General features: G+C 38.2%; 1 protein-coding gene across 1 annotated transcript; it reads right to left on the bottom strand.

The window, feature by feature from the left end:
* Positions 1-568: 568 nt before the first annotated feature.
* On the bottom strand, positions 569-10,236 carry LOC121318468 (sorting and assembly machinery component 50 homolog A). The gene is made up of 15 exons (XM_041255176.1): positions 10,077-10,236; positions 9,155-9,265; positions 8,775-8,876; positions 8,573-8,660; positions 5,751-5,857; positions 5,467-5,597; positions 4,935-5,022; positions 4,553-4,681; positions 3,745-3,816; positions 3,322-3,408; positions 2,604-2,674; positions 2,146-2,213; positions 1,493-1,639; positions 1,082-1,223; positions 569-764 (listed from the first exon to the last, which is right to left on the bottom strand). Exons 1-15 carry the CDS (start codon positions 10,095-10,097, stop codon positions 719-721), a joined length of 1,410 nt encoding a protein of 469 aa, XP_041111110.1. The 5' UTR covers positions 10,098-10,236; the 3' UTR covers positions 569-718.
* Positions 10,237-14,995: the final 4,759 nt, after the last annotated feature.

Raw genomic sequence — 14,995 nt, 5'->3', positions numbered from 1 at the left:
GCATTAAATGTGAATTATTTTTCCTTTAATGTACATGATTTAATAAATATGTAAAAAAAAAAAAAACTTGGTACTTTTTTAAAATTTATTCATCGACAATTTTTTATTTATTTTTTTATTATTTTCTCCCCAATTTAGTCGTGTCCAATTATTTTTAGGCTCAGCTCACTGATACCACCCCTGCGCTGACTTGGGAGCGGCGAAGACAAACACATGCTGTCCATCGACGCGTGTGCCATCAGCTTCTTTACACACTGCAGACTAACCATGCAGCCCCTCAGAGCTACAACGTCGGAGGACGACGCAGCTTACAGGCAAGCCCGCAGGTGTCCGGCCAGACCACAGGGGTCACTGGTGCGCAGTGAGCTGAGGACACCCTGGCCGACCTAGCCCTCCCTCGCCCTGGGCGGTGCTCGGCCAATTGAGTGCCACCCCCTAGGAACTCCCGGTCACGGTCGGTACTGTTTGATGTATAATACACCAGTGGAATCAAAACATATCCTGATTTGAGTGAAAATTTAAAACACTCCACTTTCATATTACAATATCATATGAACAAGTACTGAAGTATTTTTCAAAATCGAGCACAATAGCATTTATTCTAGGACAGAACAGGTGATTTGGGTTATCATGAGCATCAGTGATGGATTTCACTGACAGAATAATTTAAAAAGAGTACACACTTCACATTAAGTGCTTGATTCTCAGGTATACTCTGTCACAGAAACCGGATCCCGGCACCAAACTGGACACCATCACATATCCTGAAATTAAAACAACATTTTAATTAAAATAATATTTACCCTGTTTCAAACTTAAGTTTTCTTTAGTTTGAGATTCAGCACTTAACATTTGCACCATCCAAACTGAAGTTTGTGCTTTGTACTGTAAGTGATTTTAAATCGCTTTAAGAAAACCTGGACATGTTCCATCTTCTGCTTAGTGGTGAGGAGGCAGAGTGTTATGCCATTATTTTTAAAAGAAGTTCAAGCTGTTCCACTCTTCCCCACCCCATGAAGACACAACCCCTCAGAAAAGACCATGCACGCTTGGAGAGATGCCCTGGAATCATTACACTTACCTGTCTCCACTCTGCACTCCCATAGGAATACAATAATTTAACTCCAGTTTTGCTATATTGCCCAGTCTCAGTACTATTCCTGCACCATAGGACCAGCGGATGCATTCTGCCAGTTTCTGGAGATGAGCTCGTGGACCCTCACCTAACCACAAGAAAAGTTGAGTTTTGAATAATAATTTGAGCAGAAACTGAGTCAACAAAAAAAATTATCAAAAATGAGAGGGACTCTCATGTGTGACATCTGAATCGGAAAAGCATACAAGGTCCCCTCTAAAATCAATGTTTAAATGAATCTTTTTCCACTCTTTATATTAACCATTAACAGATCGACCAGTTTAGTCCTGATGACCCAAAGTTCTAAAATACCTTTCCAGAATAATGGCACAACACAAAGGGTTCCAGGATGCATACCATAGTTGAGACTGCACAGATTCCCTGCGTTGAGAAAGAAGTGGGTTCTGAAAACATCTCCAAAGCCCCCGCGGCCTGGGCGGAAAGGGAGGGGTGTGTAGAGATGCATGCCACCAGCCCAGAAAGCTTCACCACCAAGGTAGTCACCTGGCAATATATTAAAAACATAGGGTAAAAACTGTCTCATCGTACAGCCCTGGGGAACGCAGAGGTGCAGAAACACCTACGTTCTAATATTGCAAGACAGGACAACTTCATTAATGTGACACCTTGTCGCATTGGCGTAAATTGTTCATAAAAAGGGTTTAGATTTTTCTGGGCAGTTTTCATCAAAACAATCTACTGAGAAATTGGGTTCTTATGAAAAACCTAAAAAGTCATGTTCAATCCCATCCATATTTTCAAAGGTTAAGTAGTAGCATTAACCCACTGCGCCAACCTTCGCTGATATTGCGCATTTCCATAATTTGTAAGTTCTGTATAATGTATAACCATAATGCAACCCCATAATCTATTAAGGCCAACTTACAAATAACTGATAATGTTTATTCCTGCATAAACATGTTTAGCTCAGTTTGTATTCCAGTCAATGCATGAATCTTTCTAACTGCGATTTAGTACTCTTACAAAGCAAATATAAATGAATCACAAACCTTCACTCTGAGGTCCAATGCTGTACATGCTGAAACCTCTGACACTGGTTGGACCTCCCAAATAAAACCTATTGAGAAATAGGGAGTATAAGCATTGCTACATATAGAGAACAGTACATCATGTTCTACAGCATCTACGTATGGTACATACTGTGAGATCACAGTTTCTCTCAGTACATAACAGTTCACAAACCAGCTGTGCATTAAAAGCTGCTGTAAACAGCATGGTACTAATAGTCAGGTTCCTACTATATCCCCACATTCCGATACTCTCAAGAGGTAAGAATTGGGCTAAAGAATGTCCAAACCAAGTTTCATACCCCCAGGATAAACACTATGGATATACAGTATGTAAAATTTAAAGTCTGACAGGTGACTGTATATCTCTATCACCAGGGATATGCATCCCAACAATTATTATCCTTACTATTCAAACACACCTCTGCTTCTCTACATACCTGTCAGCAATGCAGGATGGCTGGTCTCCAATAGGTACCAACAAACCACCCCAAAGGGATGTCGACAGAACCTACCAAATATACACACAAACAAGATTTGGAAGATCACAATTTAAAAAAAATGATGATGTTTCATTTTATGTTCTTAGACGTTTTATAATAAGTTAATACAGTATGTCCACTTAACATTGTCACTTGGGGTATAAGACCATATTCATGGTCCTTTGCTCCAGTAGGCTTAAGCAAATTCAACAAGAAAAATAAACAAATGCAGTTTATAAATAGCAGTACAATGACACACTAATGTCACAATATGATATCGTACTACACTGCAGGTTGCGATATGATAATTTTCACAAGACATGTGATGGTCCTGATGGGCAAGTATACATCTGTGACACATAATAAGATCAAATGATGGATCTTTAATGATGGACCATTTTGTCAAACATTAAATGGTTAAGGAAAGAATGTATTCATACCAACAATAAAACATACTTAATCAAGGACCGTTTGGTGAACTATAATGAGTGAATAAGCGATGCTGTGCTTTTGGTAACCCGATAAAAAATACATAAATCTATTACAATATGACATCATGTAAAGAAAATATCATTATTCATTAATACAAAATTAAACTTTACACTCCTATTTATAAAAAGATACTTTCATGCAGGCAAACTGACTACTTGGAAAGGTAAACCATACAAATCCTTACCGAGTCCCAGCAAAGACGTTTGTTTAGCTGGATCTCAAAATCCTCTTTCAGGAAGCTTGCATCACCTCCAGTGTAGCCTGCTAGCTCCTGTAAAAGACAACATACAGAACATACAAATCTTCAACATCTGACGAGACTCCGAAAATGATTCTATGATCTCTTATGTGGACTGCTAAGTGAATGTTATTACTATCAATCAGCAACTACAGGTATGCCCGTTAATCGACAGGCTGTATCTTATCTCTAATCACATTATGTTAATAAGTATCAGCACTTAAGTATTTAAATTAGGACCTGGTCAGAGTTTAAATTCAACAATCAAGCATAACAAAGATCTGGATTGGAAGAGGAAGAGATTCCTTCCTCTGTTACGGGAAACCTGGGGATTCTTTTTAGGAACTTCTCAGAGTAATTATATTTCACCTGGTTCATTTTCAGTAAGGCACCTTGTCTGGGCAGGATGGCAGAATTCCGTGTGTCAATGACCATGGCGTGCTGTGGGTTTAAGGACAATCAGAGAGTTACTTAAGTTTGATTCCTGATTCCACTTCAAAAGTTGTATTAAAATCAATAACACCGAGTACATATGTACGAGTTCAATACTTTTCAGTTAATTGCGCTATGTTAAGTCCATGAAGACTGAGCACACATTTGGTCTTTCTAGTGAATTAATTCCTATAAGCAGCCTTTTGCCTTTTCATGATATCACCGTGTAACAATTTTTTTTTTTTTTTTTGTTCCTGGGTAGTAAGTGTTATTTCCTAATTCCTTAAGTCTCAAAAGTACAGAAAATGGCTATTATTCCCCACTAACTTTGCTTTCGTGACCAGGACAGTGATATTTCAAAATATCACTATTTCCAATAGGAAAACGGGCAAATGTGTGTATTTACAGTATAATCGTAAATCTCGAAAAACTACTCACTTCTAAATCTTTTGTGGTCATTTTTGTATTACTTTAGTATAAATACATGTTAATTTGGATTCATATGTTGTTTGTTTCTGACTTTATGTGAATGAAAAGACACACATTTGCCCGTTTTCCCATTGGAAATAGTGATATTTTGAAATATCACTGTCCTGGTCACGAAAGCAAAGTTTGTGGGGAATAATAGCCATTTTCTATACTTTTGAGGCATAAGCAATTAGGAAATAACACTTACTACCCAGGAACAAAAATTGTGTTACATAGTGTATTCAGCAAATAAAGGTGGTGGAGTTCTAATACTAACCGAGATAGAGGATTTGATTGAATGTCCACTTTCTTCTCTAACAGCAAAGGATGAAGTCCGAGCCAGACAGCCCAGCTCTCTCCACACGCCCTCCCACTTTAAGGTGTGACTGGTCTTCCAAATGGGGAACTGCAATGAAACACATGAGACAGGAATCAATTCAGCTATCAATCCATCTAACAGACTTCAACACAAGAAACATGGTTTAGGTTCAAATAAGTTTCTAAAATAGGGTGCAAAACTCAATTTTAGGTAACACACAATCTGTGCACAAAACCAGAATCAGAACTCATACACAACCTCCAATACAAAGGGTGTCCGTAACTGAGCTATTAAATAGATAAGCGAGTAACGATGTATTACATTTAGAAAGAGAACTTACATTAATTTCAGTGGAGACTCCTCTGTCAGTCTCTCGAAGTGAGCTCCATGGAAACTGTCCACTTACTTTATACATGTTAATGGATAAACTGGAAACAAACGATGAAGGCATAAAGCATCATTTAAACCTTGCCACTCAATAGTTGCCAATATGTACGGAATCTCTATGGTCACATGGGAAAATAAGTTTTAGAGCAGTCAACTGTACATATGATGCAACTGTGCAGATTTAACAACATTATCTATGAGTAAAAGGAATACATAAAAAAAAAAAAAAATGTATACTCTGTTTCTAGGTATCTTGATGATGCAATTAAATGTACACAATATCTGTATAGGAATGAGTTAAAACAATTAACAAAACCATGGAAAGCAGGTTTTTTTTTTTTTTTTTTTTTTTTTAAACCCATCCATTGGCATTATACAGTGAACATAAATGTGTTAGCAAAGAGATGTTCCCAGATAATCAATGTAGAGCCCTATGACCACAACTCGATTTTTAGACCAAGGAAAGAGCTATCAGTGTTCCTTACTTTCGGTCAAAGTGTCCTGGTTGAGGCTTGAAGAATGACAGTCCGTAGGAGGTTTCTTTGGTACCATAGGAGAACTGAAAGGTGAGCTTCTCTGCGCGGCCTAACACATTGGGCAACTTAAGGCCCAGAACCTAAAAGAACAGATACCCAATTTGCGTTAAAAACTGTACGATCAAATGCCAATGTACTATGCAGTAACAAAGAAAGCAATTTCAACTTTGCACAATGTTACCGTGACAATCTCATAATAACACGACATTGTTTTTGAAAATGTCCTTACTTACCATACTCCCTTCATTGTTGCCAACCATTGTATTGTAGCTTCCAGTTAGTCTCCTTAATTCAGCTACTTCGAATGTTACATCTACACCATTAGACAATGCATCTTCTCCTGCAAGTAACACAACAGTTCGATATTGCCACAGTAACATATATCTGTTTTAACCCCTTACAGACCAATTGCATGTACTGAAAAACCTCACCCTTATTTATTTATTTATTTTTATTTAGTGTGCCCAGTTATTTTACCCAGATTTTCTCCCAAATTTGGAATGTCCAATAATTTTTTCCCCTCGCTGCAGCAATTTCCCACACAGCTCAGAATACATGGCGGTTCACCGAGCATCCTTCAATCCCACAACTGAGCCAGTGCTGGATTATCAGACTCCAGTTTCATGCAACAGTTATGATGGTGACCAAACATGTGCGAGTACTGTTGTGTAAAAAAAAAAAAAAAGAGTTTAAAATGAACAACTGCATTTAAAAAATGTAGAGCAGCAAAAAACAAAAATGGACGTGCATTAATAAAATGCCCTGAAAACTTGCCATCAAGAAAACAATTTAAATGAAGCAATAAACTCTAAATAATTAAGCTAAAAAGGAATTTTTTTTTGTGAGCTCCAATAAACCTACGTTATCTTTCCCCAGTCAAATCATAGAGTGCCTACATATGCATGGTCATTTACCGTAATAAAAAACAGTCATGAAGAAGAAAATGTAGAACATAAAAAAAAGCAACCAGATACAGTCAACGAAAGACAATACATTATTCAAATTCTTTGTCGCATTATATATTTAAGGTAAGGCAAGTTTACTTTTCCGTTAAAAGTGCTCCCGGCTATAACTTTATGCTGCCCGACTGTACAGAATTCCTGGGAAGAACCCTGCTAACCAAAGCAGGGCCAATGCAACACTCCCTTCAGAATCTCCTTCTCTGTGATGTTTTTAAGTTGTTGTAGACACTTGTTTGATGAGTAGCGGGGGCAGATTTAACTAGGGATTTTCGATTCCATTTCATTTCTTTAAGATTAAATAAAATAATGTGGAGCACATTAAGTAAGTGTTCTTCCATCTTTGAAAGAAATATTTCCTTGGCAGAGTTTGCAAATTCCGTTTTCTCCTGCTTGGTAAAGAAATTCCACCCAGTGTTTTTATTCCACAGAATTTAGCGATCAGGAATGGCACTTTATAGTTACACCCAAACAGACGCACATGTCTCTTTTGTGACTCCCGTCAAAACCCAGCTGACTCAATTTATGGTAGCTATTGCGACAGTCCATAACGTAATAGCGGTGCTGTACTACTGCATTACTAAACTGAACATAACAGCCATGTTAACAACAACAACAGTGGAATATGGTCAATACACACTGATGCACAATGAAAATGCAACAGTCTGAGTTTTACACCAGTAGCTCATTGGGCACATATATGTTATTTTTCATTTTAAATACTGAGCATATAAGTTTATTGATTGTTTGAGTATCATTGTTCTTTTGGATAAAAAAATACTGAGCTCACATCATGTGACTTCATAAAAACGCCAGGTGCTCAGTGTTTGGTATTTGAGTTGAGTTACAATTGCCAAAATGAGTTGATTAAGAATCTGTATAAATAGCCATTCGAAAAGACATGATTTTAATTAACGCAAGAACAGCGAAAGATACAACCATGCCCTGCTTGAGTAATGAAGATCGCCTGGTTGATATCTGCATGATTGAAGGCAGCCTGTGACAGAAGTTGACCGGAAAATGAGATGTTCTGCGTCAACAATCAGCAGACTAGTCCAGAGAAATCAGGAAACCGGCTCTGTGAGGGTCAGGCCATGTCCTGGAAGGGAGAGTGTCACCACTGGCTCAGGACCGTTATGCTGACTGCTGCGTTGTTCAAGCCAACCGGTGGAAGTGTGATGATGTGGGGAGGAATCTCCTTTAACATAAGAACGCCTTTGGTGCAGACTGAGGACAACCTTACTGCTCAGTGATACATTGACAAAGTCCTTGAGGCAACAGTTTTTCCATTCCTGCAAGCCAATCCAGAAGTGTCGATTTTCCAGCAGGACAATGCAAGACCACACAGTGCTAGGATTACAATTGCACAACTTCAAGAAAACAATGTCGAGGTATTGCCGTGGCCAGCTTTTTCTCCTGACCCGAGTCCAACAGAGATCTGTGGGACCAAATTGCCAGTGCCAACGACCTGAGACAACCTTGACCAGCCAAACTTCGCCAGCTGGCTGCAGCTGCACAGGAGGAGTGGCACAACATCCCACAGCAGTATATACAGAGGCTGATCAAGTCTATGCGTCAACACTGCCAGGATTGTGTTAATGCTCAGGGAGGTCATACCCGATAACTTTATAATGTTTTCATTTTGACAGTGTGTCACGTTTCATACTGAAAACGTATCATGATTCTTTGACCTGTATTTTTGTTGACATTTTCTGTGATTTTGTTAGATATCTATGTTTAAAATATTTGATTACATCCATTAGACCCAAGTGTTGCGTTTCATTTGTGCAACAGTATGTTGCAAAGAATACCCCAGCATGTTGAGCATTTAACATTAACAACTGTATTTAAACTGATCTGAAGGGGCTAAATGTAGGTGTACTATATAGTATTTAAATATGTATCATGCAATATGGATTTTCTACCTGTGCCAACCTCTAGTATCACTACAGCTCACCTCTGTATGACATGCAACTATCCACATTATTTAACTGCTGATATAATAAAAAGCTGAGCAACATGGCTAATTGTTTTAAGGGCAGAATGTGCTGTCAAGAAAGTCTGCTAAAACGGTTTGCAGTGGAAAAATGCACTACCATCGGAGGTGTCAATCACAACTTCTACTTGTCTGAAAATCCCCAAGCGCATCAGTTTCTCCCGAGCTTCATGGGACTTCTTCATAACCTACAACAAAAAGAGAGAGATTTTTATACGATGAATGGGCTCTTGATAAAATGTAAACTCAACAGTCTGGAACAGTGTGTCAAGCAATTATGCTTTATGAGGACCAGTACTTACATCAATAAGATTTGTAGCTGTAAAGACCTCAGCTATTTCATACCCAAGGAGGTCATCTTTCGTTCTGCCCAGCCCGTCGATATGAACATGCTGGACTACCACCTAGAAAACAAAAAGTGCAGCATATGCCATGAAGACTTGTACGTAACTGGTTTGTGTGCCTAGTCTGTGGCATATTAAGCATGCAAACTTGCACAATTTTATGTGCTAAATTGTTTTTAATGAATGCACTAACTTCCTTCAGCATTGACATTTTCTTTGAAATAACCCTAATAACGTTTAAATAGGCATATAATATTTTTCTGGTCTGCTTTGAGTGAAGTGAATCTCTCATCTTCTACTGTAAAGCTACACAGCATTGTTTGTTTGCTTTTACTCACGTCTTTATTTTCTAGAACTTCATGTTTAGCTTCAGGTTCCACTCCTATCAGTTCTGCATCATCTCCGTGAACCACAAAATCAGGTCCACTCATGGGAAGAGGATCCAAGCTCTAATTGCAAAACAGAAATAAAAACAACGTAATTCCTGAAACACATTCACTTACAACAGCTGTGGTGTTAGATATACAATATATTGACTATAGTTGCATATGCACTGCAACAGGAGTCCAAATATTGATTTATATTAAATACAGCCACGAATATGTGAACAGTTGTTATGGAGATGAAATTTTATTTCCAATGTGTTTTTCCTTTCATTTTGTAAGTATGAATGAAGCATCTATCTTCCATGTGTGTTGCTCACAGAAGTCTGCTTTGATTACACTGTAAATACAGTATTTTGTTTCCCGCAGCAATGTAAAATGTGGAGAGAAAAGTGAAGACACAACAGTTTGTTGTTCTTTTTAGTTACAGGGCAGATCAAATACAGGCAACCCACAATGATATACTCGCGACCTATGAGAAGAGTGCACACTATTGATTATTACAAAATAGGCGCTTCTAGATTCACCGATAAAACAAAACAACATTTATGAATAACTCGTTTTATTTTTTTACAGTTAACTATTTCACAAAAACTACTGTAATTAGTCCTCATTGTTTGGGTCATCTATACACTGACAGCGAAGTGTAAATATTTGAGATTGCAGAGTACATTTTAACTAGCAGAAACGTCCATCCTCTTCACGCCTTTCTTCCCAATAATGTACTGTCAAAAATACATGTTGCCATTAAACAAACAAACAAACAAACAAAAGCACGTATACCCTCCCCCGTAGTCGTGTGTATGTTGTCTGTGTTGAATGTCAGCAAAAGGTCTTCCATTACAGTCCAGACACAAAGGTCACCCAATGTCCTTACCCTGGCGTGGACAGTCCCCATGTCGATTAATGAGATGTGATATTATCTATTCGAAGCAGGCCGGCTTGTGCTTCTTTTTATTGCTGGTGAGAAAGAGCGTATTATTATTTGTCGTTGAAAAATAAATTCACCATAGATGACGCCATGACACCAACAAGCCCCACCTACCTGCAGCGGGATTGGGTACAGATACGTGGGGGTTGTTTTGACAGAAATGAGAATTGCATAGCTGCAGGAGGCCGTGGAAGGATTATCCTCTGTCCTGAGGGCAACAGATGATTATAATTTATAGGGTTTTTGCCAAGTACTCCCATCTTTCACTTCCAGAGCTCGGTAACTCTATAAAATCAAACCACCGTGACCCTAACCCAACTGCAACACTAACATTAAGCAAACCCAGCCCTAAAACCTCACCCTAACCGAATACCTAGCCCTAAACCTAACCATTAAAAATAATGTAGTGTGTATGGACTATTCACAGCACTACATTGTTGAGTATACAAATATACATATTCCTATTACTTTGTTTAATTTAATGCTAACATTATTCCTGGTACCTATTTCTTTACCTATTACATTTTTTCTATAGTTTAGCCTTATGCAATTTACTTTGTCAGAAAGCAGACCTTGTTGAAAGTTGAGTTTGTTTACACCCAACGATGTTTTAAAAAGAGTAACATAGGAAATAGTAAAAGCTGCAGTGAAATGCGTATTAACATCAGGCAATGCTGGTGAAGTACACTGGAAAAGTAGAATTGCAGTTACTAAGACTAAAGAACAGTGTTCACAGTGTATCACTAGGTATTATATTCCAACCTCCAGAGGAAACAAAAAATTCTAAGTGCGCAGAAAAGGTGAGAGAGGTTTGAGAACACTTGCAAACCGCCCACTGTTAACAGAGGATCACAGTGTTTACAACCAATGCTGACAAATAACTTACAGTAATAGTGGGTTCAATTGAATGGCACCTTTGGCAGCAATTACAGCCATGAGTCTATTTGGATAAGTTTCTACCAGCTTTGCACATCTTGACACTGCAATTTTTGCCCATTCTTCTTTGCAAAATTGCTCAAGCTCCATCTAGTTGGATGGGGATCTTTGGTGAACAGCAATTTTCAACTCTTTCCACATATTCTCAATTGAATTGAGGTCCGGATTTTGATTGGGCTACCTCAGGACATTGACCTTTCGTCAGTTTTCAAGCAACTTTTGGCAGAAAGAATAATAATAAGAATCCCAGCAATAACAATAGACTTGCAAGTCCTGTGGACTGGACGCCTAAAAAAAAAAAAAAAAAAAAAAAATTAAAAGTTGTATATATTAACAAAAATATTTATTGGTGCCCAGAACAGTATGTATTAATGTATGTGTAATGGCATAAAACGTTCACTAGGTGGAGCTCCAGTTTTATGTTGCTTTTCATAGAATTGGTTAAGTGGAGTGTTAAAACTATTCACAGGACATACACTGTCAGTCAGAATGATGGAGTCCCCAACAGAATGACTGGGGGTGGAGTATGCATTGCTCCTTTTATTTCACTCGGAGCCCTTGATCACTTAATATATGTGCAAAGAATTTTACTGATCAAGGCATCTCCCAAGTGCAGTGGTACCAGACAAAGTGATCCTTTCTTACGTAAACGACTAAAGGTGGGGCTTTTATTGTTTGGGTTTTCCTGCCCAGGCACCTTGCTCAATAAATATCTTGGTATTCAGGACCCACGGATATCAATTTACCAATTTACCAAATTAATGCACAATAACAGTGTGGGACAATTGTTCTTAATTTCACCCCCAAAACATGTTTCTACAATTGGTGACTGCCATGACTCTTTTTGACTGTCAGTGCAGTTGTTAGACAAAGTGTGTAGTTAATATTTACAGTGAATACTTAAAGCAAGCACACATTCAGTAAGTATAATGCCTTACAGAAATTCACAGTTTAGACTCTAATGATTAGAAATTAACATGAAATAAATAAGATCACTGTAGCATACAGAATGATGATTAACCAAATTTGGCTTTATTCTCTGTTGGCTTGGAGAAAGTTTCCTTGACCTAAATAGGTTATCTCTGGTCAGAAATTCCCCAGTCTTGATAAAAGGAAGTACTGTAGTGTGTCTTTGTAATATCTTATTTCCATCAGCTTTTAGAGAACAAGTTAGGGGAAAACAAGTAGGCCTACCATACTGAAGAATATCATTAATATCTGCCCATCCACTTTTAACAGCGAGGTGGTCGCTCCACTCTTATATAATATATATATAATATCTATATATATAATATATATATTATAGGTTATTATTAAAACCCCTGTGGAACCAAGAAAAAGTTTGTGAACCCCAGTGACAATTATGGAAATTCCATAGTTTTACCATGACAGCCTTCTTGAATCAAAATCTTTTCTTAAATATCCAATAGGGTTTATATTAACCGTCCATGTCTTTTGAAACAAAATGATGTATGAATTAAACAAACAATGAGTAATTAAGATTCAGGGTATGTGAAAAAGTAAGTGAACCCCTGGTTTTATCAGATCAATTAAGGGGATAATTAGAATCAGGTGTTTAAATAATTAGGTAGATCTTCAGGGGTGGGTTTGGGAGGCCCCACCCTATATAAAGATCAGAAACTTTGTGAGTTTGGTCTTCACCATACAGGTGTGTGGAAACACGTCATGTCACGATCAAAAGAAATGTCTGAGGAACTCAGAAAAACAGTTATTGAAGCTCATCAGTCTAGAAAGGGTTACAAAACCATTTCTAAGGATTTGGGGCTCCATCAATCCACTGTCAGACAAATGGAGAAAGTTCAAGACCACAGTCACTCTACCCAGGAGCGGTCGTCCTACCAATATCTCTCCAAGAACAAACCGGAAGATCATCAAATAATTCACAATGAACCCCAGAGTAACACCCAAGGATCTGCAGGCCACTCTTGCCTTGGCTAATGTGAGTGTTCATGAGTCAACTATCAGAAAAAGACTAAACAAGAATGGTGTTCATGGAAGGATAGCCAGGAGGAAACCACCGCTCTCTAAAAAGAATATTGCTGCCCATCTGAAGTTCGCCAAAGAGCACATAGATGATCCACAAGACGTCTGGAACAGTGTTCTCTGGACAGACAAGTAAAGGTAGAACTTTTTGGCCTCAATGAGAAAGGTTATGTTTGGCGAAAACCAAACACTGCATTCCAACAGAAGAACCTCATCCCAACCATCAAGCATGGTGGTGGGAGTGTGATGGTTTGGGGCTGCTTTGTTCCCTCAGGACCTGGATGGCCATCATTGACATGAATTCAACCATGAATTCTGCATTGTATCAGAAGATTCCAGAAGAGAATGTCAGGCCATCTGTCTGTGAGCTGAAGCTGAACTGAAAGTGGGTCATGCAGCAAGACAATGATCCTAAACATACAAGCAGATCTACAAAAGAATGGCTGCAGAAGAAGAAATTCCGCGTTTTAGAATGGCCAAGTCAAAGTCCGGACCTAAACCCCATTGAAATGTTGTGGCAGGACCTAAAGCGAGCTGTCCATGCAAGTCAAAGTCCATCAAATGTCATTGAATTGAAGCAGTTCTGTAAGGAGGAATGGGCCAAAATTCCTCAAAACTGATGTGAGAGACTGACCAGCAGTTACAGGAAACGCTTAGTAGAAGTCATTGCTGCTCAAGGGGGTGCCACCAATTACCAAATCTAAAGGTTCACATACTTTTTCACACGTGGATATTGAATGTTGAATCATTTGTGGATAAATAAATGTTGAAAAAGTATCATGCTTTTGTGTCACTTGCTTAATCAGGTTATCATTATCTATTACTTAGATTAAGATTTTAGGTTTGAAAAATGTGAAAATCTTAAGGGGTTCACAAACTTTTTCTCGGCACATATATCTGAATACCTTGAATCTCATCGCTCTTCCAAAACACAGTGACACAGATAACTCAAATAAATCCAGAAATTAAGACGACACGTCGGAGGTACATTGACGCTTTTAACAAATTATATGGGGAAACAATGAGCGCAGAGAAGCCGAGTTTATGTGTGGTAGTGAATGTTGCTACATTTGTCATCTTGTAACACCATAGAACTGTTGAAACATTTGTTACCATTTCATGTAATTTGTGTCTGAAGCAGAAAATAAATGTAGAACTTCAAAAAAAAAAAAAAACCTAGCTCCATAGGCTATAATAAACAAATACTTTGTAGACATCTGTTTAATATTCTTTAGCAATATATTATTTATGTAATGTAACATATGACAGGTAACAAGGTAACCCCCCCCCCCCCCCCCCCCCCCACAACCCGTTTTTCGTTCATGTGGATATTGTATAAACATAATAATTATTATTAATATTATTATATTATTATTATTATTATTATTATTATTATTAGTCATTTAGCAGGCGTTTTAAAGCGACTTACAGAGACTAGGGGGTGAACTTAGCATCAACAACTGCTGCAGAGACACTCACAACAGGACCTTGTAACCCAATATTACAAACGTTAATATTAAAACAAAGTATAATTCTAATCTTATACATACAAAATCTACACACTCTATAATAGCACACATTTGGGGTTATGTAATGACCAATTTGTTCTATACAATACTGGGTAAATATGAATGTCTAATAGTATCACACGGTGCTGCTTTGCCTGTGATTCTTTCAAAAGCGCTCCAGTTGTGGCGGTGGTGGCTATTGGGGGACATTCAAACGACCTATTCTTTATTGATGAAGTTCGGATCACATCGCTAGTCCCACCCATCGCTTATCAATGCGACTGGTTCTCCTTTTTTCCCTTAACACCCTTCCTCCTCCCTAAATGTATGGCCACCAATCAGAGCGATCCTCTCGGCTCGTCAGTTTCCCTGCTTTCTACCAGTGCCAGTCCCAAAACGCTTTTCTTATCAAAGAAA

Source organism: Polyodon spathula, chromosome 7 (assembly GCF_017654505.1).
Source record: "Polyodon spathula isolate WHYD16114869_AA chromosome 7, ASM1765450v1, whole genome shotgun sequence".
NCBI classification, from domain to species: domain Eukaryota; kingdom Metazoa; phylum Chordata; class Actinopteri; order Acipenseriformes; family Polyodontidae; genus Polyodon; species Polyodon spathula.
This window is presented reverse-complemented; position numbering and strand designations above follow the sequence as displayed.

Excerpts from the sequence above, each read along its gene's own strand:
- LOC121318468 (XM_041255176.1), bottom strand. The coding sequence starts at position 10,097 with ATGGGGACTGTCCACGCCAGG. Across the intron at positions 2,675-3,321 it reads AACGTCTTTGCTGGGACTCG|GTTCTGTCGACATCCCTTTG; the intron begins GTAAGGATTTGT and ends TATATTTGGTAG. Across the intron at positions 1,640-2,145 it reads CATTGGACCTCAGAGTGAAG|GTGACTACCTTGGTGGTGAA; the intron begins GTTTGTGATTCA and ends ATATATTGCCAG.